A 25,112-nucleotide genomic window follows, 5' to 3' on the forward strand; every position below is an offset into this window, starting at 1 on the left:
GCACCGCAGGCTTTTGCGCTGGAGATTTTAAAACATCTTAGTGATTACAGCCCTCTTCCTTTCAGGGAAAAAACAGTTTAAGCGCCGTGCATTTTCCGACTTGGTAAAATAATACGAAACCTTGGGAATAGAGAAGCAACGAAAACATTTCACGCAGTGTTGGCAAGATTTGTAGAAAAGGAGGCCAATATTAATTCCCTTTGTGAAAACAACAACATAACATCATGATGAACGATTAGGAAATATTTCGGGAAGATCTGGGCGCCTCATCCTCATCCGCCGTCCACAAGCGGTCCCTGCCACAAAGGACACAGGGCGCGCTTGTTGCTCAGATCCCTGGCCCCACTGGTTGGACCTTGCCCTACACACACGAGTACCTTCTCGGAGCCCAAGGGCCAGATTGGATGCGAACGCGGAGATCACAAAGGCCCGTAAACACGGGGCCAGCAAACACATTGATTTTTACAAAGCTCCCGAGTGCCCATTTAAGGCACAAAATTAAACCTTGGCAAAACGACTAAGCCAGTCAATGTCCACCTCACAGACTTTTAAAAGTGAGAAAGATATATGAGTACTGCATTGAAAATTCAAGCAAATCCAAACCTGAGCTCATTGTTTTCACCCCAAAATCTTATTTCTCCTGCATTTCCTGCCCACCTCCCGCCCCCGACTGGTTGGCCAAGGCAGAATCCTAGGTTTCCTTTTATCCCAAATCCCAATCTCAATTAATCAATCACAAGGGAAATCAGTGTCTACACTTTCAAGCGCATCATTTCCTTATTTTATCTTTCGAATTGTTACACTATCATTCAAGATAGGATTACGTCAGTTTTAAACAGGAGGAAGAGGTCAGTCAACCAGTGGTTCCAGAGTGGATCCCAAGACCAGTGGAATCAGCGTGTCACCTGGGAATCTTTTAGAGATGCAGACTCCCAGGCCCCACCGAGACCTAAGGAATCAGAAACTCTGGGGGTGGGGCCCAGCAACCTGTGATTCCCCAAACCCTCCAGGTAATTCTGATTCCGTTCATCTCTGGACATCACCCAGGATAGCTGCAGTAGTGTAAAGTCTGGCACCAGGACCCTGGGTATCAGTTTTCTTTCTTCTTATTTATTTTTTTGCGGAGTGGGAGGGAGTCTCGCTCTGTCGCCCAGGCTGGAGTGCAGTGGCGCGATCTCGGCTCACTACAGCCTCCTCCTCCTGGGTTCAAGTGATTCTCCTGCCTCAGCCTCCAGAGTAGCTGGGACTACTGGCGTACGCCACCATGCGCAGCTAATTTTTGTATTTTTGGTAGAGATGGGGTTTCACCGTGTTGGCCAGGATAGTCTCGATCTCTTGACCTCATGATCTGCCCTCCTCGGCCTCCCAAGGTTTTTCTTCTTTATTCCTAGTCATATCCTTTGTTCTGAAGTCTTGTTTGTATCTATATAACCACTGCAGATTTCTTACTATTAGTGTTTGCATGATATGTGTTTATATCCTTTTAATTTTTAAATCTATCTGTATCTTTTTTTTTTTTTTTTTTTTTTTGAGACAGACTCTCGCTCTTGTCGCCCAGGCTGGAGTGCAATGGTGCCATCTCAGCTTACTGCAACCTCCGCCTCCCAGGTTCAAGTGATTCTCCTGCCTCAGCCTCCTGAGCAGCTGGGATTACAGGCGTCCACCACCACGCCCAGCTAATTTTTGCCTTTTTAGTAGGGATTGGATTTCAACTTGTTGTCCAGGCCGGTCTCAGACTCCTGACCTCAGGTGATCCTCCCACCTCGGCCTCCCAAAGTGCTGGGATTACAGGCGTGAGTCACCGCGCCCGGCCTGTATCTTTATTCTTAAAAGTGGGATTCTCCATCTTCGTAGGCAGCACAGAGCTGGATCTGCTTTTAAATTCAGCTTGACGATCTGTCAGCTTGACAACTAATAGTAAAAAATCCGCAGTGGTTATATAGATAAAAACAAAGAAGACTTCAGAACAAAGAATATGACTAGGGATAAAGAAGGAAAACCTTGGGAGGTCGAGGTGGGAGGATCATGAGGTCAAGAGATCGAGACTATCCTGGCCAACATGGTGAAACCCCATCTCTACTTTTAAGTGGAATGTTTAGTTCATTTACTTCTTATGTAATTATCATGTGGTTGGGTTTAAAACTACCAACTTGCTATTGGTTTTCTGTTTGTCCTATTCTTCATTCCTTTTTTCCTGCCTGAGTATACTTTAGTATTCCATTTTATCTCAAGTATTGACCTTCATTTTCCTCCTCTTTCTTTGTTCTAGGGTTTATAAAATGCATCTTTAATTTACTGTCGACTGCCTTCAAATAACATCATACCACTTCTTCTTCACTATTAGATTCTTTATAGTGTGTGCTTCCATTCCCCCTCTTCCATCCTTTGTATTATTTTTGTTATATCTCCCTTTTACATAGGTAATAAACCCCACAGAACATTATTTTACTTTAAGCTGTCAATTTTCTTTTGAAACATTTAGAAATGATTTTAAAAAATCTTTTATCATTTCTGATGCTCTTCATTTATTTGTGAAGATCCAGATTTCTATCTGATATCATTTCCTTCTGCCTGTAGAACATTTTTTAACCTTTTTTTGGTAATACAAATTGCCTGGTGATTGTCTGTTTTTGTTTTCCTGAATATAAGTATTTTGCCTTTGTTTTTGGAGGATTTTTTTTAGATTGACATCTTGAAGAAGTTTAAAGATATCATTCATTGTGCTTGCATACTTTCTCTGAAGAAATCTCCAGGCTAGGCACAGTGGCTCACGCCGGTAATCCCAGCACTTTGGGAGGCCGAGGTGGGTGGATCACCTGAGGTCAGGAGTTCGAGACCAGCCTGGCCAACATGGTGAAACCACATCTTTACTAAAAAATACAAAAAATTAGCTGAGCGTGTTTGTGGGCACCTGTAATCCCAGCTACTCGGGAGGCTGAGGCAGGAGAATCACTTGAACCCAAGAGGCAGAGGTTGCAGTGAGCTGAGATCACGCCACAGCACTCTAGCCTGGGCAACAAGAGTGAGACTCTGTCTCAAAAAAAAAAAAAAAAAAAAAAAGGAAAAGAAAAAATAAAAGAAATCTGCAAATCTGCAGATCTTTATCCTGTTCCTGGATATGTAATGCGTCTCTTTTTCTATGGCTGATTGTGAAGTTTTCTATCACTGGTTTTCAACAGTGTGATTATGATGTGCCTTGATGTGGTTTTCTTTGTGTTTATGCTGCTTGGTGTTCATTGAATTTCTTGGATCTGTAGGTTTATAATTTTTATCAAAATATTTCAAATTAAAAATTTTTCACCCATTGTCTTGCTCTTCTCCTTCTGGGACTCCAATCACAGATATGATAGACCATTTGATATTGTGCCATAAGTGCACCACCACACCCAGCTAATTTTTGTATTTCTAGTAGATGCTGTGTTCTTTTAAAGAATAGGGACTTTGTTTTGGAAGGTATTTACAGATGTTTGATCCTTTTGATGGTTGTCTTAAAGGCTCATAGCCATTATTATAGGATTAGTTTATTCTAGGACTAGTTTAGCCTTCCTACTAGGGTGTGACTCTTCTGGGGTCGCAGTTGAAAGCCTGTGTGTTCAATGAACTCTTCCCCTTTGGTGGGTTGGAACTCAGATGTATCCGAATCCCCTGTGAGCTCCGAGAACTGTTCAGCTTACAGCTGCCTGTACATTCTTTGCTCAGACCCATGGAGCTTTGTGTTATGCACATACAGCTTAGTATTCAGCCAGAGCCTCCATTGGACCCACAGGCATTACCCTGTAAGTGAAGATAATCAAGGGTGGGCTTCGTTTTTGTGAAAGACATTATCCAAAGACAAAGAAAAGCAACCAGGACTTGGTGGTTTATTTGGGTTTGGAAAGTTTTCCTAAAAACTATTAAGAAAAGAAACAATGAGACATAGTATCTGTCCATCCGGCCTGTGATGCTTGCTTCCTTTCTTCCTTCGTTTCTTCCAAGTATGTACCTAATCTACCCTATTCCAATGACACTGTACGTTGCTCAAAACATTTAAAAAATTCCTCTTTTGGAATTACTTGCAGAATCACGACTTTTTTTTCAGTACCTCGTAACTATAACTTGTTTTTGACTAAAATAGTTCTAGTTTTCAGATTCAGCTGTGATGATTTCTGTTTTCAATCTGGATCTCTTCATTGCTGGGCAGCGACCGACTGTATGGTACTCTGTGCCACAAATTCCGGTTTCTCAGCCTCCCCCAAACTCTGGTCTCCATTTCCTCACCTCAGCGTGATTTCTGTACTCTTCTTCGGATCTCCTTCTGCACTGTAGCTACCTTTTAAGTACAGAAAACCAAGACAACAATAAGATATACTCAGTTCATTTCCCTTCTTTCAGGCATCATATCTTGTGCTGTCTGCTTTCCACACTGAAAATCGTTGCCTCATAGATCATCTCGTTTCCCAGTTGTTTTTGATAACGGGGTAAGTCTGATCTCAGTTTTCCCCAAGTGGACAGAGGCAGAAGTTCCCATTATAGTTTAACCCTCATTTCCCCCCATCCCCTCTTCCACCTCTGTCTCTGACACACTGAGCACTTCCACTCCCTGTCTTCTTATACCTTTGAGTCTTGGTTTCCTTCTACCTTGGCCCAAATCTGGTAAATTTTTGTCTTCAAGATTTATATATATATATATGTTTTTCTTTTTTTTTGAGACAGAGTTTCACTCTTGTTGCCCAGGCTGGAGTGCAATGGTGTGATCTTGGCTCACCACAACCTCTGCTTCCCGGGTTCAAGCGATTCTCCTGCCTCAGCCTCCCGAGTAGCTGGGATTACAGGCATGTGCCACCACGCCCAGCTAAATTTTGTATTTTTAGTAGAGATGGGGTTTCTCCACATTGGTCAGGCTGGTGTCGAACTCCCGACCTCAGGTGATCCACCTGCCTCGGCCTCCCAAAGTGCTGGGATTACAGGCATGAGCCACCATGCCTGGCCAAGATTTTCCTATATCTTTAATATCTTTGGGAAACCTAATCTGACTGCTCCCCACTTCCCATTTGAGTCACCTTGATATGTAGATGCTTCTATTATAAAAGTTACTTGGTTGTGTCACAGTTCTCTTTTTACATTTCCTTTCTCATCGGGTTCTTTTGAGAGCAGATTCTCTGTCATAAATCTTTGTATCTGGTACATTGTAGAAGCCCAAAAACGTTAAAAGAATGAGCAACCATGCTCTATGTTTAATGGGACATCAAGGAAAACCATGTACTCGATTTGCTTAAATTTAAATTTTTTTAAAGATTTGGCAAAGGTAGTTTGGTGTATGAGTGGCCTCACTTAGGAAGGAAATTACTAAAAGAACAGCATTAGCTTTTGAGTGTTATTCCTCGATAAAAAGTTCCCAAGCATCAATTGATAACAGGATAATAAAAACTGCAAAATATTGTCTAATATTGAGCAATTTACTGCATAGAGAAAATATAAGGATTACCAGATTGAAAGAGAGACAGGTTGCTTCTGGCACAATTTGTCCCTGAATGATAATGAAACTGTTGGTCTTAAATAGGGCTCTAAATAAGCCTTTTTCAGTGGATCTAAAAGGAGCTCTTGTCGTTTCTGACAGGACATGTGTACACAACTCTTGTCACTTTTACGCTTGTTTTAATATTTGTATAAGAACTATCCCGAGATAAATAAGGAAGAACTGTAATCTACTAAAACGGAGGACAAGAAAAGAGTTAAGAGACCCTTTAGGGGAGTCAAATAAGTTCACTCCAAGGAAAGTGTGTAAGTGAAGATAATCTAGTGTGGGCTTCATTTTTGTGAAAGACGTTATCCAAACACAAAGAAGAGCAAGCAGGACTTGGTAGTTTATTTGGGGTTGGGAAGTTTTTTTAAAAATGATCAAGAAGGCCGGGCGCGGTGGCTCATGCCTATATCCCAGCACTTTGGGAGGCCAAGGTGGGCAGATCACCTGAGGTCAGAAGTTCGAGACCAGCCTGACCCATATGGTGAAACCCTATCTCTACTAAAAATACAAAAATTATCCAGGCATGGTGGCACGCACCTGTAATCCCAGCTACTTGGGAGGCTGAGGCAGGAGAATCTCTTGAACCCGGGAGGTGGAGGTTGCAGTGAGCCAAGATCACGCCACTGCACTCCAGGCTGGGCGACAGAGCAAGACTCTGTCTCGAAAAAACAAACAAACAAACAAACAAACAAACAAAAAATCAAGAAAAGAAACAGTAAGACATGGTACCTGTCCATCCGTCCTGTGACGCTTGCTTGCTTTCTTCCTTCGTTTCTCCCAAGTACCTCATCTACCCTACTCCAGCGATACTATGCATTGCTCAAAGCCTTAAAAAAATTCCTCTCTTGGAATTACTTGCAGAATCACACGTTTTTTTTCAGTACCTTGTAATTGTAACTTGTTTTTGACGAAAACAGTTCTATTTCTCAGATTCAGCTCTGATGATTTTTGTTTTCGAAACTCGTAGATGTTCACAAGAGAAAGATTGTCCAACACAAAGTATATACCGAATAATTGGTTGTAATAACTGAGGAAATTTAAAGTTCAGGAGAACACAGTGGCAGAGACTACCAGTTAAACATAAAGCAGTGAGCAGCACCATTGAGCACGTGTATCCATGAGGTGGGGCTGAAGCTGGCTTTGAAATGCCTGCAGCAGGGAACAGAGAACAATGCTTGGGCCTAAAAATGCACATGGTGGAAAGGGTGGTGGAAAACAGCTGTTCTTCTAGTCTCCACCTCAGGCTGTGAGACATTTTACCTCCTAACCCTGTTCTCCAGATCACTGTAGAAAATAAAATAGAATGTCTAATTCATATCCACGTAGGAGCACAGGTAAGTAGCTTTTACTTGGTTGTAATAAACTACTACTGTGCAGAAAATTGTGTATAGAAACTACATAATGAAGTTACCTAATTACTCATTTGTATTTAGATTATATCAACCACTATGAAAATTATAGCTTAATTTTTACTAAAAGTCTCAGAAAAGACAGTCTTTTTTATTTACCCTTGGAACTGGATTCCAAGGACTTTTACAGCTATTTTAACAAAATTAAAATCTGAGAATGAAACACCAGTTCATTATCATCAGTCTTCAGAAGTTTTGGTAAGACCGGTTTAATTTACTTTGGCAATGAGCCAAACTTTGCCACGAGACAATCTTTTTCAAACTCATCTCTCATTAACTTCCTTCATGAAGGAAGAAACGAGCTCAGCTCTTCAGCAGGAATATTGTAGCCTAGTCTCAAATGATCTTCTAGTCATTTTGGCCTCAAAGGACACACTGTATTATTTAATTTCTCTCAAACAGCTGAGTTGCAACCCAGTGTCCCCAAAGTGGCAAGATATAGTTTTCTGTTGTCACATGACACACGATATAGGTGGCACCTCTTTCTCAACTCAATGTACATATACGTGTATATGTTTGGTATCGGCAAATGTAGCTGCCTTAATTGTGCAGTTGAAAACGACTGGGGGAAATCCTGCATACAACATGAAACTTTTGCAATACTCCACAATACCAGTTTGTGCTCAACCTACAAGCTCTTTTGCTACCTTTGACCTCAATGGTGAATTGTTCTCTCCAGCGGCAGTTGTTTTGTTTCCTTCCCATCTACCCTCCAGCTGCTAATGCTTTTCAGTTGGTCTTTCTGCTTCAAGGTTTTAAGCTCATTAGGTTTTAAAGTGCTTTGGCTTCATAGTACATGGAGTGTTATCCTGAGAAGGAGTACAATGAAAAAATAATATAGCTGTCCAAGATGTGAGACAGTTTGGGACAAACTGGGGACACCTGAAGGATAATCAGCAGAGAGAGGGCCTGCAACATGCATAATCCAAGAACTCCCATTGTTCTGCAATCACTGATAAAAAATGTTCACTCGTTGAGTTTGTTTCCTCTCTACTCATTTTTATATACATTGGCCTTGCCAGGTGCAGTGGCTGACGCCTGTAATCCCAGCACTTTGGGAGGCCGAGGCAGGTGGATCACCTGAGGTCAGGAGTTTGAGACCAGCCTGGCCAACATGGTGAAACCTTGTCTCTACTAAAAATACAACATTAGCTGGGCGTGGCGGCAGGCGCCCGTATTCCCAGCTACTGGGGAGGCTGAGGCAAGAGACTCACTTGAACCTGGGAGGTGGAGGTTGCAGTGAGCCGAGATTGCACCCTTGCACTCCAGCCTGGAAAACAAAAGTAAAACTCTATCTCAAAAAAAAAAAAAAAAAAATTGGCCTTGTAGCTTTTTTTTTTTTTTTTTTTTTTTGCTTTTCCCCTCAGAACATAAACAAGTCATCCAAAATAGTGAGAAGCAGGTCACCAGGCATGAGCTCTTTTTTTTTTTTTTTAATTGTTTTTCTTTTTTTTGAGACTGAGTCTTGCTCTGTCGCCCAGGCTGGAGTGCAGTGCTCACTGCAACCTCTGCCTCCTGGGTTCAAGCGATTCTCATGCCTCAGCCTCCCCAGTAGCTGGGATTACAGGCCCGTGCCACCACGCCCGCCTAATTTTTGTATTTTTTAGTAGAGATGGGGTTTCACAATGTTGGCCAGGCTAGCCTGGAGCCCCTGAGCTCATGATCCGCCCACCTCAGCCTCCCAAAGTGCTGGGACTACAGGCATGAGCCACTTAGAGCTGGAAAGAATCCCCCTCCCCTCCCTTCCCCACCCAGCCTCTAGCCTCGGGCTTGCACAGAACTGGCGTTCAGTGAGCACTGTGGAAAGGGTGAGTCCAACTGAGACTTTCAGGTAAAGAGGGGACATCTGGGTTGGCAGGCTCACACCGACAAAATGCTACTGCTCAGTTCTCTTTGGGACAGACACCTAGGAACAGGAATGCTGTAGTCTCGAGAATCTTAAAAATACCACAGATGCAAAGCAGAAAGAAGGGCAGCCCTCGGGCCCTTGGACTGCTGTTGTTGACATCACCCACCGTTTTCACTCCCACCCTCACCCACCAAGAAGCTGAGACAGGGACAGGATGTTCTTTCCTTCCCTGGGCCTTTGCTGATGTTCCTGCCCCAGTTATTGAACATGTATTATCTGGAACACATCTGCCCCCATCTTCACCAGATTTCCGATCATTCATTAGGTTTCAACAGAAATTTCAATTTTTCTTTTTTGAGATGGAGTCTCGCTCTGTTGCCCAGGCTGGAGTGCAGTGTCAAAATCTCAGTCACTGCAACCTCAGCCTCCCAAGTAGCTGGGACTACAGGCGCCTACCACCATGCCTTGCTAATTTTTGTATTTTTAGTAGAGACGGGGTTTCATCATGTTGGCCAGGCTGGTCTCTAACTCCTGATCTCAAGTGATCCGCCTACCTCGCCCTCCCAAAGTGCTGGGATTACAGGCATGAGCCACCACGCCTCACCAAAAATTTCAATTTTTCAAGAGGCTTTCTAGATCACCTCAATCTAAATAAAGTCCTTCCTCTTACATTCTTTCAGAGTACCCTATATTTTACCTAACACTTACCATGGTTTGTAACTGTACATACTGTGTGTTATTTATGGTGGTTTCTCCACCAGCCTGTAACCTCCAGGAGTGCAGGGGACCACCATGCTTTGTGCAGCACAATATCCTCAGCACTTGGTACAGTGCCTGGCACCTGGCAAGGGCTCCACATAGATCTGCTGTGGGCTCGGGGGTGGGCAGATGGTTTTTTCTTTAAAATGAGCGGTTTGATCTTGGGACTAGTGTCCACACCATTTAAGGGTAGTAAAGGTTGAAACATAAAATTTTAGTACAAAAACCACAATAAGAAATGAAAGGCCGGGCGCGGTGGCTCACGCCTGTAATCCCAGCACTTTGGGAGGCCAAGGCAGGTGGATCACGAGGTCAGGAGATTGAGACCATCCTGGCTAACACGATGAAGCCCCGTCTCTACTGAAAATACAAAAAAAAAAAAAAAAAAATTAGCCGGGCATCGTGGCACACTCCTGTAGTCCCAGCTACTTGGAAGGCTGAGGCTGGAGAATCGCTTGAACCTGGGAGGCGGAGGTTGCAGTGAGCTGAGATCGTGCCACTGCACTCCAGCCTGGGCGACAGAGCTAAACTCCATCTCAAAAAAAAAAAAAAAAAAAGAAAGTTATCTTTTTCTAGTGATATAAATGCATAGTGGAGCTAAAGACAGAACCTATGTGGGTTACACAGAAAGCCATCGATTTGATATTTGCTCATAATATTTAAATAGCTTAAAGAAGAGGTGTTTACGTCTATTTTTATGAAATTTATTTCCAAATTGAAGAGGCAGTGTATATAAAGGTAACAGAGCTTGTGATAATTTACAGAAATGTTTGCTACAACATGCACATTACGAAGTATTTCAAACATATACATATTAGGTTTCATGCTGAATAAATAATCCCCCCAAATTAATTTTTATTTTTACATAAAAATATAATATTGCACTCTTAACAAGACCAGTTATTCTGCATATTTTCTCTTTAGATAAATGATGAAATTCGGTTTTTAAAAAAAGATGAGTAGCAACCCTATTCTAATAGGGGACTAATTTAAAGTTCTCAGTAAAAAAATGAAAGCTAGACAATAGCTGCAATTTTTTGTTAACAAAGCAAATCACTTCAACGTGAATAGGAGTAATCTCATCTCTGCACCTCCACAGACCTCAGGATTCACACCTGGCCTGAGCACACGGTGATCTAAATGCAGCCTAGGTATCACCACATGTGTATGCAGTTTAAGGTTAAAGCATACATGGCCACTTGCTTTCTCTCGAATCTATCTTGACAGCAGAGACTTTGGAATTATATTTTATATGGTTTTTAAGCAGACTGTTTTAGAAAGTCTGGAAGTTACAAAAGTAGTACTGTAAACACCATATGAATTAAATTTCCATAACAAATGCACAAGTTATTCTTAGGCAGGGATACATATTTTTATCCCATGGTAACATATTACTGAGCTTATCTGACAGTGTTTTCAAAGCCAATAAAGCAGCACCCCAAGTAAAAATATACAGACAGCCATCATATGGGAGAGACAGACGGCTCCAAGATGTTTAGGAATTCTGTCTTTATGGTATGTAAGTTTGCTGTGGAATACACGAGATTTTATTATTCTTCCTAGAATTCTCAGATGGTATAGGTTAGTAGAAACAGAATGAAATGGTTTCCTAAAAGAATTATTCTGCCTCCTGTTTAAAGTAAGCTTTTATAATTCTGTTTTGGGGAAGAAAATTCTTCCTGCAGATTAGATTAAATGCCTTATTTAGGCTGTGTTCTTAATACCCATGCAAACTTCTTGCATACTGAAGGCTTTCTATTGCAAATTGGTGCAGATTCAATGCTCTGTAAATAGCAGACTTTAAGACTTACCATTGTGTTTAAACCTCAGTGACTCAACTAAGGATAGTCAATATCTAGCATTACAGATTTTAAGTAAAATTTTTATGAAGAAACAGAATGTGTCTGAAATCCAAGATACCTGTATTCTTGTTTGTGGCTGTCAAAAAAATTCTGGTTCTCCTTTGAGCTAAGAAGGCAACTGGCAAAAACTGCCTAATTTTGAGATTCATTCATAGTTTATTTTAGTATTTAGATATTCCATAAAATATTTGGTACAGAGGCACCTACTGAATAATTTGCTTCTCAAAGAAAGCAATTATCAAGTCCTAAAAATTATCTTTTTTTCTTTCCTCTTGGAGCATGTGTGTGTGGTGGGAGGAGTATTTCATGGCAGAAAACTTTCAAAATATAATTTTAGTGTGTTTTATATAAACAATTAACCAACCAATTTAAATTCTACTGGTCCTTTTGGAATCACAGAAAAAGGGGAGACCTTAATATTTTCTTTGGAATACCTTGGTGGGAAAAAATTTTAAGAATATCATTTTAATGTACCATGTGAGGCTTAAAACTTGTTGGCTAGTGCATATTGACACAAGCTTCCAGATTATCCCTAAAATAGAACAGAACTTTCCTCTTAGGATCATGTGACTCTTCAGAATTTTGTGCAGATGAATAGACTTTATCATTATTTGGATGGTTTGTCCAGTCATCCATTTCTTTAGGTTCAACCTCCTAAAACTGGTGAAGTCAACAAATCTAGTTTGGAGTTAAAGTGCTTTGGAGAACGTGAAGTTCATTCGCATTCACCCAGCTGCATAGCTGCTAAGGAAGGAATAGAACATTGGCTGTTTCAAGCGCTGCTGGTCCTTCCGACACCAGGCAATCACGGTCCCATCACTGTTTGCTGTGTACAAATGGTGGCCATCACAAGAAAATGTAAGGCTGTAAAAAAAAAAAAATTTCCCATTTGTACATTATATTTCTTAAAAGTGTATTAGCATATTGGTCATCATACTGAGGTTAGTGTAAAGAAGTTATCTTCAGTGGCGCAGAGAGACATAAACTAAATGACTGCCTACAACTCATTGGTTTTGACTGTAATTCTAACATAGTCACTCTGCTGACAAGTTGAGATGCTCATAAATGCGGTGATATAGAATAAAATCAGGATCACAAAGCTCAGTACATTCTATTCTTCTTTGCATATCTTCTTTTGCCTCCTTGTTTATGCTTTATTACATAAACAACAAATATTTGGGTGTACAAAACTTTAAAAAATATAACAGTACTATATTTTCTCCTTATAAAGATAAATAAGTATTTTATGGCTATATATTATTTCCCTAAAAGAGAAAAGGAAAAAAATGTAACATTAGTAATTAATTTAGGTTCCTTAAACTTTAAATTTAGTACACTGAAAATACATTTAATTTAATAAAGTAAAATTTGAATCACTTTATTTCTAATTATTTAAAGTCAAATTTGTTAACTAAGCAAAGAGTAACTGATTATTTATCTATTTTGTCAAGCACCCCTGCAGCTATCAATCACCATTATGGTCTTGTCAAATATGAAAGGAAAAAATACAGTCTCTATGATTCCAGAGACACACTACAAGCATGTCTTTCCACTAGACTCTGAGTCACTGACTCGGATTTTAAGCTCCATGAAGACAAGGAGTGTGGTCTCTCTTGCTGCTGGGTCACGGACAACCCGCTGTGTGTTAAGTGGTTGGCTTTTCATGATGACTTCAATTGCACATTTCTTTAAGTCTGTGTGCTTAAATACCTCTCTACGAAAAATACAATCACAAATTGCATTCTGAAGCATAAGAGGGGGAGAAGATCTTACCTGATGATGGGCTTATTTGATTTGGGAAATGTAATTTCTCTCACAGGCTTTAAGTCCCATGTGCTCCATAACCTAGAGGGGAAAAAAATCATCTAATTATGAAAACTAAAATTACTCTTCCTAAAAAGCCCTCTATATTTGTTTATTTGTTAAAAATCATTTGGAAGGAAATGTAACAAACAATTAACAGTAGTTCCCTCTAGGGAGTTTGCAGGGGGTAGATGTGGGAATAAGAGAACTTTTAACTTTGTATACTTCCATACTGTTAATCTTTTATAGTTAACATAAAACTTCAAAACTGTACTAAAGCTATCTTTATTATTTAGAAATAAAACAGGAATAACTAAAGAACCTACATCCCAAGGTGAGTTTAAATCTTTAAATACTGAATATTAATATGCCTAGATATTAAAAATTAATTTCTGAAATTTCTGTGTCCTTATGAATGAAATCAAAAAAAGAGAATCCAAATTCCTCTTACCGTACAATTCCATTTTCTAATCCCCCAGCGATTACATTGATAGATACTCCCTCAGGCTGGTTGGAGAAAGCCACGGAACAGATGATCTCCCTGCAGTGGACATGTCCAACGAGATCCCCGTTCACCGTCCAGAGTCTGAGGTCACTGCCTCCGCCAGCTAAAACACCCAAATCATCCGGCAGGTTACCAGAATGTGGCTGTCTCAGAGCCCACATTTGGCCCCAGAAGGGCAACCCTGAAGGGCAAGCTCATTTGTTTATTGATGAAGTTTGTAGACAACCCATGACTGAAGACTGTATAAATGAAATTACTACACAAGTTGCACAGATTTTTCTTTTTCGTTTTCTTTTGAGACAGAGTCTAACTCTGTTGCCCAGGCTGGAGTGCAGTGGTGTGATCTTGGCTCACTGTAACTGCCTCCCGAGTTCAAGAGATTCTTCTGCCTCAGCCTTCTAAGTTGCTGGGACAACAGGTGCACACCACCACATCTGGCTAATTTTTATATTTTTAGTAGAAATGGGTTTTTGCCATGTAGGCTAGGCTAGTCTTGAACTCCTGACCTCAAGTGATCAGCCCACCTCGGCCTCCCAAAGTGCTGGGATTACAGGCATGAGCCACTGCACCAAGCCAAGTTGCATAGATCTTTATGTATTAATCAAGAGACAATAACCAGCGAAAAAATAAAAATAAGAAGAAGCAATCTATGTGTACAGTAACAAGGTAAAATAATCATCTTTGTGTAATTGTAATATTTCAGCATATGAACCACCAAATATGAGTTATGATTGAAAATACTTGGAAAGCTAAACAGTCTCCAAAAAGTGAAGGAAATATTCTGTGAAACCATCCATAAGAAGTGACTTGGCCAGGCGTGGTGCCTCATGCCTGTAATCCCAGCACTTTTGGAGGCCAAGGCGGGTGGATCACCTGAAGTCAGGAGTTCGAGACCAGCCTAGTCAACATGGTGAAACCCCATCTCTACTAAAAATAGAAAAAAATTAGCCAGGGGTGGTGGCGGGCGCCTGTAGTTCCAGCTCCTACGGAGGCTGAGGCAGAAGAATCACTTGAACCCAGGAGGTGGAGGTTGCAGTGAGCCGAGATAGTGCCACTGCACTCCAGCCTGGGCGACAGAGCAGAGACTCTATCTCAAAAAAAAAAAAAAAAAGTGACTTATGTGACTTTTGAAGAAAAAAAAAGGTGTAGTAAAAATTACCTGAGTTAAAACTTAATTCTTAAAAAAAGAAGAAAAAGTATTCTTCAGAACATCTAAGATTAAATCTTATAAAGCAATACCTTATTAATTTTTTCTTTTCAAAGATTACAGAGTAACCAAAAGTTTTTCTTTTAGTTTTCTGGGGTTGGGGGAAGCATAATTGCCTGCCATGCTTTATAAACAGGATGGTTTGGGGGCTGATGATGATATGTCCAGCCTTCTCTGGGGAAATATTCTCATACTGATAAAGCGGTTAGGAGGCACGATAAAGTTTGATGACATAGTCTCACTACATTTAATTTTATCTTTTCATTAACATATAAGTAGAGGCTTTGCTTCTGTCTTTTATTAAGACAATGAAAATATTTCATATTTTATAGCAAAGAAACATATAAACAATGCTTCTTTATTTAAAAATATGCCAAAGACCGCCAAATACCACAGATCAAAATGCCCAGTGTGTTGCAGCATTATTCACAATAGCCAAGAAGAGGAAACAACCTAAATGTCTATCAACAGATGCATAAACAAAATGCAGTATGTACATACACACACACACACACAATTTTCTTTAGCCGTAAAAAGGAATGAAGCATGCGAAAACATGGATGAACCCTGAAAACATCATGCTAAGTGAAATAAGCCAGACACAAACAGACAGGTACTGTATGATTCCACTTACATAAAATATCTACAATGGGCAAATTCAGAGAGATAGAAAGTAAAATAGAGGTTACCAGGGGCTGGAAGCTGAGGGAGGAGGAATGGGGAAATAGTAGTGATGGCTGCACAACACTGTTAACATAATTAATGCCACTGAACTGAATACTTAAAAAATGGCTGGAATGGCAAATTTTATTTAAATATACATTGAGACACACATGCACACACACACACACACACACACACACACACACACACACACACACACACGCCCAATGTTCTACTAAGTTTTCCCATTGTAGAACATTGATTATATCTAAATATAGCATCAAGATGCAGGAGACTCAGTATGCTAAAGAAATAGAATTATAGACAATATTTTCCATGAGTAGGCTACATTTCAACCTTTCTTTTGAATTAAATGTTTGCTAAAATATTTTTTTAAAAGATAAAATAATTAGATAAGTACTAGTAAGGCTAGAAGGCTCATTGAAGTCACTGGAAACATAGCCATAAAAGATATTGAGGTAGGGTTTCTCGCTGTAACCCATAGCTACCACTACTGCATGGCTTAATCCTTCAAAATAAAAAATCTAAATGTGGGCCTGGACTCTCAAGTATGGCATGGAACTTAGTAGCCAAAGAATTATCCTAGCGGCTCACTCAGTAACTTGGGCTACCACAAAACCAAATAACTACTCATCTGCCTACTTCTGTAAGTATCAAAATTTGACACTGTTACCCAATACCAGATTGCTCGAATGTATAATTTAACACATCAACTAAAAGTCAGAAACCTAGGCATTCCTGAAAAGCATCTCTATCTTTCGTATACACAGTCATGAAAATCAAAATAAATTAAAGAACCACCCCACTGTGAATCTTAGAATATTTTACTAACTCTATCTTGCCACTGGCAACAGAGGACCAGGCTATGGATGTCTCGCCTTAGTTCAAAGGCATATATTTTGATCCAGTGATAGAATGGTAAACACACACACACACACACACACCCCCCAGAAATCACAGATTACATTTTCACAGTTTAATACATTTCACATCTTATCACTATAAAAACCATATCCCATCATAAGAACTGAGAAATTATGATCAGGAGGAATGAGCTTGACAATGTAACTTTTGAGAAGATGTTACACATACAGCACAGGCACATAATATAGTTGTCGCTAGGCATCTGAGAGGGATTGGTTCCAGGACCCCTGAGGATATCAAAATCCATGGATGCTCAAGTCCTTGATATAAAATGGTGTAGTATTTGCATATAACCTCTGCACATCCTCCTGTATTCTTTTTTTTTTTTTCTTTTGAGATGGAGTCTCGCTCTGTTGCCCAGACTGGAGTGCAGTGGTACAATCTCAGCTCACTGCAACCTCCGCCTCCTTCAAGCGATTCTCCTGCCTCAGCCTCCTGGGTAGCTGGGACTACAGGCGAGTGCCACCATGCCTGGCTAAATTTTTGAATTTTTAGTAGAGACAGGGTTTCACTGTGTTAGCCAGGATGGTTTTGATCTCCTGATCTCGTGATCTACCCACCTCGGCCTCCCAAAGTGCAGGGATTACAGGCATAGCCACCGTGCCCGGCCTCCTCCTGTATTCTTTAAATCACCTCTAGATTATTTATAATACCAAATACAATATAAATGCTATATAAATAGTTGTTATACTGTATTGTTTGGATAATAATAAGAAAAAAGTCTGTACATACTAAGTACAGATGCAACCATTCATTTTCCTTCCCAGATATTTTCAATCTGAGGTTGGTTGAATCCATGGATGTGAAACCCACAGATACAAAAGATTGTCTGTATGTATATACATACATAGACATATATATATATATTTTTAAATTTTAAGATTACTTGGATGATATCCAATAAATAGTCAAAATTTTCGATAGGTTAAATCTGATAACTTTCTTTCCTTCTTGGCCTACAAGAAAATAGGAGGATGAACTCTAGTCTGGGTCACTAGAGATAAATTTGACCTCTCTTTAAAAAAGTAATTTAAATAATTATGTTCTCTATATACCAAGTGCTCTTTATGATTTCTTTTATATATGTATCAAGAGACCTTAAAAAAAGTTGACAAGGCCTTTTTGTTCAAATTGGAAAAAAGTTTTACCCATTACTCTATTATATTGTGTGCTACCCAGGGACACCTGAATACCCTACTAGTGAGTTGGTAATTGCAGAAAAAGTAATTTTGTTTCTCATTCCCATATGACTAGCTGATATAATATCACAGATATAAATCACTACTGGCAGCAGGAAAGTAATTAACTTTACAAAATTCAACTCCCTCAGATCAGTCCTAACTTTCAAACACTGCCAAAACAAGAAAGTAGAGAACTCCATATAAATAATCATTATATTATTTTCCCAGTATTCCTCTTGATATGACACACTAAAAGCTGCTAATGCACAAATCAAGGAAATAAAAAATCATCAATCATTTGCGCAAACTTGTACTACCAAAGTCAACTCTGTAAGATCTCTTCCCTTTGTTATAATCATTAGGAAATAAAAATGTTTTCATGACATTATTTTACAACTGGGGGCTAAGACTAGCAAAAATTCTTTCATATCTGAAATCTAATCATGACTGAGATATTACTTCTCTTGAACACAAGAATAAATGAATGTTTTGTAGAAACAACAATAACAAAACCCTAACAGGTATCTGTGGTATAATGAAAAATAAGTATTTGGTCTTTGTCCCTGGTTCCTGGGACAGAGTCCCTAAAGCCCTTGGAATTTACTGTCTTCTGTATGCTAATGAGATGACTCTCAGTGGGGAGGACTACATAGCTTCAGTCTAGAGGCTGGTCACCAGAAAAATCAACTACATGATTGAGGACTGAAACTTCCAGATACCCCCCAACTCTCATGCCCACCTCCTGGTGAGGCAGGAGAATAGGGTCTGGAGGCAGGGAACCTAAGACCATTTCACACTCACTTCCTAGAACTAAATTGAAAGGAAAACCCTAACTTTCCAGGCCTAAAGAACAAAAGGACCAGAGGCTACTCCCTTTGCAAAACTCCCACATTTTCTGCTGGCAGATGGGAAATTGGCTGTCTGCAACCAATCAAACTGATTGTGGGTGGAGTCTTCATTTGCAACTTTGTAACTTCACCTTAGCCTACGATTGGTTGCAAAAAGCAATCAGATGTTTCCACAGGAGTGTGACCTTTGTAACTCCATTTAAGCTTCTGATTGGTGGTTTTAGGCAACCCATCAGACTGATTGTGGGATACCACTTCATTCACATGAGGAGAGCATAAAGTGGCCAATGGGAAACCTCCGGAGGGTATTTGTACCCAAGAAGATTCTATATCCAGACCCTTGAGCTGCTGCTTGGGTCCACTTCCACACTGCCGAGTGTACTTTCATTTTCAATAAATTCCTGCTTTTGTTCTCTTGTTGCTTCATTCTTTCTTTGCTTTGCTGGGCATTTTGTCCAATTCTTTGTTCAAAACACCAAGAACCTGGACAACTTGCAGTCAACACCCTCTACCAGTGACACTGGGAGCAGAGTGGGGGTGGAGATTGACCTATGTAACAAAACCTTCATAAAGTCCCTAAATGACAAGGGTAGGAGCACTTCTGGGTTGGTGAACACAACTATGTCAGAAATAATAAGTTTCTCTTCAAAGCTCCCTTGGTCTTTCTTGCTCTGTACACAGGCCCCACCCCTTGCTTAATTTGTAATTAGCAAACCTCTATATGCCCAGACATGCCCAGACTTATTCTGTAAACTACCTTTCCCACCGTAGCAACAGTCTCTTCCTCCCCTCCTCTTGCAAACGGCATATTTACCATATTTAGAAAAGTTTAAGTCTTAGCCAATAATTGGTTTAGATTGTTCAGTCCAACTCAAGCCAATGGGGAGAGGACACAGTAACAGGAGCTGTGTTAGGGATAAAAACTCTTCTCTCCTTTGTTTGGTATGCTCTTGCAATCAGACGGATGCAGGCAGCACCCTTCTGCAGAAGTAAATGTGCCTTGCTGAGAAATGTTCTGTCTAAGTGCTGGTTTTTCTTTGAGGCACTGAGCACTTGTTTCTAACAAAATGGGGGCACATCCGGGATCCCATTCTCCTCCGGAGAAGGGTCTCCAATCATCTCTTGTGAGGAGACGTGTCTCACTGCAGCAGCCTCAAGAATGAGGGATTGAGACCCACCAGCATGATGAATATACCGAGACTCTCAGCAACATGGAAGGAAAAGGCCTACAGATGCCATGGTGACCAAGTAATTCTGTGCACAGACCAAGGTAAGAAAAGCCGCAGGGGCAGTGAAGTACTTCTTTGGTGGTCGGGACATCCTGGAGGTTGAAAGTATGTGAATGAGATGCACAATTAAGTGCAAAGCGAGTGTGGAGTAAAGTAAAGGAGTGCAAGAAACCTCCAGTGGGGAGGGGGGTTAAGTCTCCAGGGAAAGGGTGCAAGAAATCTCTAGTAAGAGAGGTTGAACCCCATACGCTCAGGAAACTCAGGGACACATCTAAAACTTCCAGGATGGGAAATAACCCTAGTAAAACAAAAACTACAAAGAGCAAAGCAGATAATATGATTCCCTCTGATAACCCTCTAAGTCTCATGTTAAAATATTGGAAAGATAATGAAAAGACAGTAAACCTGAGCTCTATTTGGGAAAAGAAATGGAGCTAGTATTTAAACTATTTATTTTCACAAGGATTACAGGCACCTGCCACCACGCCCAGCTAATTTTTGTAGTTTTAGTAGAGACAAGGTTTTGTCATGTTGGCCAAGCTGGTCTCAAACTCTTGACCTTAAGTGATCCACCTGCCTCAGCCTCCCAAAGTGTTGGGATCACAGGTGTGAGCCACTGCACCCAGCCCAAAGTACCTGTTTTTATGGAGTTTACATTCCAATGGAGAAGACAAACAATAACAATATAAGCAAATATATCAACTGCTATAAATAAAAGGCAGGGAATAGGGATAGAATGCATTAAATTTTGTCAAATGCTTTTTTCTGTATCTTTTGAGATTATCATATGGCTTTTGTCCTTCATTCTGTTAACATGATATATCACATTTACTGATTTGTATATGTTGAATCATCTTTACATCCCAGGATGAATCCCACTGGGACAGAATGTGGGGAGGGTTAATACTTTAGATAAGATGGCTTGGGGAAGCCTGTTTGAAGAGATAACATATGCAGAGGCCCCAGTGAGGTAAGCATATGAGCCATATAAATATTTAGGGAAAAAGCATTCTGGACAAAGGTAAAAGCAAGTGAAAAGGCCCTAAAATGTAACTTACTTGGCATGTTTAAGGAATAACAAAGAGGTCAGTGAGGTTACAGCATACTGATTAAGAGAGAAGAATAGTAAGAAGTGACATAAGGAAGAAAGCCAGGTCCTTATAGCCTGGCGTAGATATGTAAATGGGAAGCAATTAGATTAAGAAGAGGATGACATAATTCGATTTACCTTTATGAAATATAGAGCTACAGTGTGAAAGTTAGACTGAAAAAGATTAAAGAGGAAAGCAAAGACCAGTTAGGTTATTATAGTGTTCTAGGTAACAGTTTTGGACTAGTGTGATAGATGTTAGGGTAGGAAAAGTTAGAAGTTAGATTCAGACTCTATTTTGTAAGTAGAGAAGATAATGTCTGCTAATAGCTTGGATATAAGGAGAAAGAAGGAGAAGAGTAAAGGATGACTCAAGTTTTTGACCTGTCAACTGGGTGAATTCTGAAATTCAGAGATGAGGCATACTGGAGAAGGAACAAGTTTGGAGGAATGTAGAATCAAGTTTTGTTTTGGCTGTGTTAAGTTGAAAATGCTGTGTAGGCAATTAGATATCCAAGTCTGGATTTCAGGGTATAATTTGGAACTGGAAAAATAAATTTAGGAGTCATTAGGGAATAACCATGACTCTGGATAAGATCACCTAGTACAGCTAGAGAAGAGAAGGTAGCAAAAGACAAGAGACCTAAGGTATGCCATCGTTAAGAAGTAGACAAAAAGAAGAGGAACCAGCAAAAGACTGAGAAGGACCCACCAGTGACCGAGAAGAAAAATCAGGAGACTAGTATTCTGAAAGCCACCAGAAGAAAGTGTTTCACAAAAGGGAGGTAGTATTGAATGGTGTGGAATGTTGCCTGTATACCTAGAAAAAAGCAACTTTGGCTGCTTTTTAAGTGAATGTGATAGAGTTTGTACTGCAAATAACTTTCCATATTGCTTTTCAAATCATGATATTTTAGTTCTTAAGATCATGTAGAACTTTCCATTGTGAAAAGGGATTTGATTACTTTTATAACTAAAGAAACTTTTCTAAACTTAATTAAAAAAATTAATTCTAGAAACTCGATTACCATGGACTAAGTGTCTTCCCATTACCCTATTAAGAGTCTGAACTGCTCACTAGAAAGATATCGGCTTATCCCCTTATAAAATGCTTTATAGGTTGCCTTATTTAAATTCCACTACTGACCTCCCAACATTTGAGACAAAGGATCAGTTTCTTAGAAACTATGTATTTAGTCTGTCTGCCACCCTTTACTCACTCCCTCAAGACTCAAAGCCTCCTAGCACAAACTCCACCCCTCAAATTCCCAGTTCACCGACACCAACCCGGAGATCACGTCCTTATCAGAAGTTGGAAAGAGGGAAAGCTCAAGCCCATCTGGGAAGGAACTTACCTGGTCCTCTTAACAACTGAAACAGTAATCCAAACTGCTGAAAAAGGGTAGACCCATTATACCCGAGTCAAGAAAGCACTGCCCTCTTCAAAGCCATGGACCACTGTCCCAGGGCCGACTCCCACCAAAGCAATGTTAAAAAGAAAAGTCTAATCAGTCTGTCTCTTTTTTTTTCTCTTCTCTTTCCCTTAACCACGCCCTCCATTTTATTATTAATGTAACTAAGTCAAGCTCACCCCAAAATATTACTTTTAATGCTTGTTTTGTTATACCCTGCAGGAACCTTCAACGCCAAAGAGAAATAGCATCAGAAAAATACCTCTGCCCCTCCAGGGAAGCCACTACCGCCCCCTTATCCCGCCTATGGTGGGGAGATCAGCACTCTCTCCCCAATTTATGTTCTCAATGGGCATATGTTGTTTAGACCACCAAAAATCAAGGTTAGACATCCTCAGATGATTGCACCACCCTAAAGCATTACCTCCATTTCACCAAAGGAGTCACCGCCCCCCACAACTGTCACACCCACCAGTGCAACCCACTACTCATCTCTATTACTATCCCTACCTCTAGCAACTCTAACCCCACCTTAGGCGCTTCTATGGTCTAGGAGAAAATGCCGTTAGAAAGGACTCTACAGGCTTCTTTGAAATGCGCTTTGTTTCTTCCCTGCTATCCTCTATTGTTACCCCTTCCCCAAGCCCATCCAATCAAACCATCTACCATTTCATGCCCAATGACAAAACCAAAGTAGTTATAATAAAAGTCAAGGATTTAAAACAAACTTTAGCCATAAAAACTGGGTACCAAGATATAAATGCCTGGCTGAAATGGATTAAATATTCCGCTCACACCTTAAATAAAAGCGATTGTTGCGCTTTTGCAACAGGCAGAGCAGAGACCCAAATCGTCCCCTTTCCACTTGGATGGTCCTCTGACCAACAGAATATGAACTGCATAGCAGCTCTCTTCCAAGACCCCACAGCCCGGGGCAATAAGGCATGCCAGTCTCTCGTTACTATTCCCAGAAGTTACAGGCTCTGTGGGTCAGCCCTCCAGAGCTATTTGGCCTCCAAGTAACAATGTCAATTTTACCTTGTGTCTCTCACGACAGGGGGAATATTTGGCATTCCTTGGAAGCATAACAGGATGCAGTGAATCTAAGCCTTTTCAAGAGTTAACCAGCCTGTCTGCCCTTGTTCATCCCCAAGCGGATGTATGGTAGTATTGTAGTGGACCACTATTAAGTACTCTGCCAAGCAAGTGGAGTGGCATTTGCGCTCTAATCCAATTAGCCATCCCTTTCACCCTCGCATTTCATCAACCAAATAGAAAGAACAATCGTAAAAAAAAAAAAGTGTCCCCCTCGGGTCTTTTGATCGTCACATATATATAAATGCTATCAAAGTTCCACAAGAGGTGCTAAATGAATTTAAAGCCAGGAATCAAATAGCTGCAGGATTTGAATCTATATTGTTCTCATGGGTAACTGCAAGCAAAAATGTAGACTGGATAAATTACCTTTATTATAATCAACAGTGGTTTGCTAACTATACTAGGGATGCCATTAAAGGAATAGCTGAACAATTAGGTCCTACCAGTCAGATGGCTTAGGAAAATAGAATAGTCCTTAACATAATATTGGCCAAAAAGGGCAGGGTCTGTGTCATGATTGGAGTCCAATGTTGTACTTTTATCCCTAACAACACAGCCCCCAGTAGAACAATCACAAAAGCCCTACAGGGCCTTACCACCCTAGTAAATAAATTAGCCGAAAATTCATGGAAAAATGGTTTAGAAAAAGAAAGGACTCATAACATCAATCTTTACCCCCCTTGCAATTGTTATCAGTGTACTCATTCTTGTAAGTTGCTGCATCATACCTTGTATTCGTGGATTAAGGCAAAGGCTTATAGAAAAAGCTCTTACCAAAACCTCTCTCGATTCTCCCCCGCCCTACTCAAATAAGTTCCTACTCTTAAACAACCAAAAGGAACTACAAAGCCAAGAGATGTTAGAAAAATTTAAGAACTCTGAAGAGGAAGAAGTATAAAATCAAAAGGGGAAAAGTGTCAGAAATAATAAGTTCCAAGCTCCCTTGGTCTTTCTTGCTCTGTAAACAGCCCCCACCCTTGCTTATTTTGTAACTAGCAAACCTCTATATGCCCAGACATGCCCAGACTTGTTCTATAAACTACCCTTCCTGCCTTAGCAACAGTCTCTTCCTCCCCTCCTCTCGCAAACTCCATGTTTACCATAGTTAGAAAACTTTAAGTCTTAGCCAATTGAGTTAGTTTAGATTGTGCAGTCTGACTCCAGCCAATGGCGAGAGGACACAGCAACAGGAGCTGTGTTAGGGATAAAAATCTTTATCTCCTTTTTTCGGTGTGCTCTTATGATCGGTCGGTCGGACGCAGGCAGCACCTTTCTGCAGAAGTAAATGTGCCTTCCTGAGAAATCTTCTAAGTGCTAGTTTTTCTTTACGGCACCAAGCACTTGTTTCTAACAACTGTGTGCCAGAACATGGTGCACCCTAACTCCACAACCCTGACTCCAGGAGGACAGACACTCCAGCACTCAGGGCACTTCCAGACCTGGTCCTGTGCACCTCTTCAGCCGCTGTTCATTTCTATCCTTTATAATAAATGATAGTTGTTAAGTATAAATAGTGTTTTACTGAGTTCTGTGAGTCATTCTAGCAAATTATTGAACTTGAGGGTGGGGCTCATGGCAGCCTCCAAATTTGCAAACTTCTAGTGTCACAATTGAACTGCACGGTGGGACACCCAGTTGGTGTCAGAGAACTGGTTAGTCTCTGGAAAAACACCATACATTTTGTGTTAGAAAAAAAGAAACAATGTAAAAAATGCAAGCAAAGGATAGAGGACTACCCACTATGGGTAT

General features: G+C 40.4%; 1 protein-coding gene across 2 annotated transcripts in view; it reads right to left on the minus strand.

Annotated features, from left to right (window-relative positions):
* Positions 1–10,208: 10,208 nt before the first annotated feature.
* LYST (lysosomal trafficking regulator) overlaps positions 10,209–25,112 on the minus strand; it is a 222,488-nt gene continuing 207,584 nt past the window's right edge. For both annotated transcript variants that reach the window (XM_031001211.3, XM_055372561.2), the window contains exons 51-53: positions 13,637–13,793; positions 13,156–13,227; positions 10,209–12,246 (exon numbers count right to left, since the gene is read on the minus strand). In XM_031001211.3, the coding sequence (XP_030857071.3) occupies positions 12,108–12,246; positions 13,156–13,227; positions 13,637–13,793 (368 nt within the window). In that variant the 3' untranslated portion in view covers positions 10,209–12,107. The remainder of the gene's footprint in view (positions 12,247–13,155; positions 13,228–13,636; positions 13,794–25,112) is intronic.

This window comes from Gorilla gorilla, chromosome 1, assembly GCF_029281585.2.
Source record: "Gorilla gorilla gorilla isolate KB3781 chromosome 1, NHGRI_mGorGor1-v2.1_pri, whole genome shotgun sequence".
In the NCBI taxonomy this organism is placed as follows: domain Eukaryota; kingdom Metazoa; phylum Chordata; class Mammalia; order Primates; family Hominidae; genus Gorilla; species Gorilla gorilla.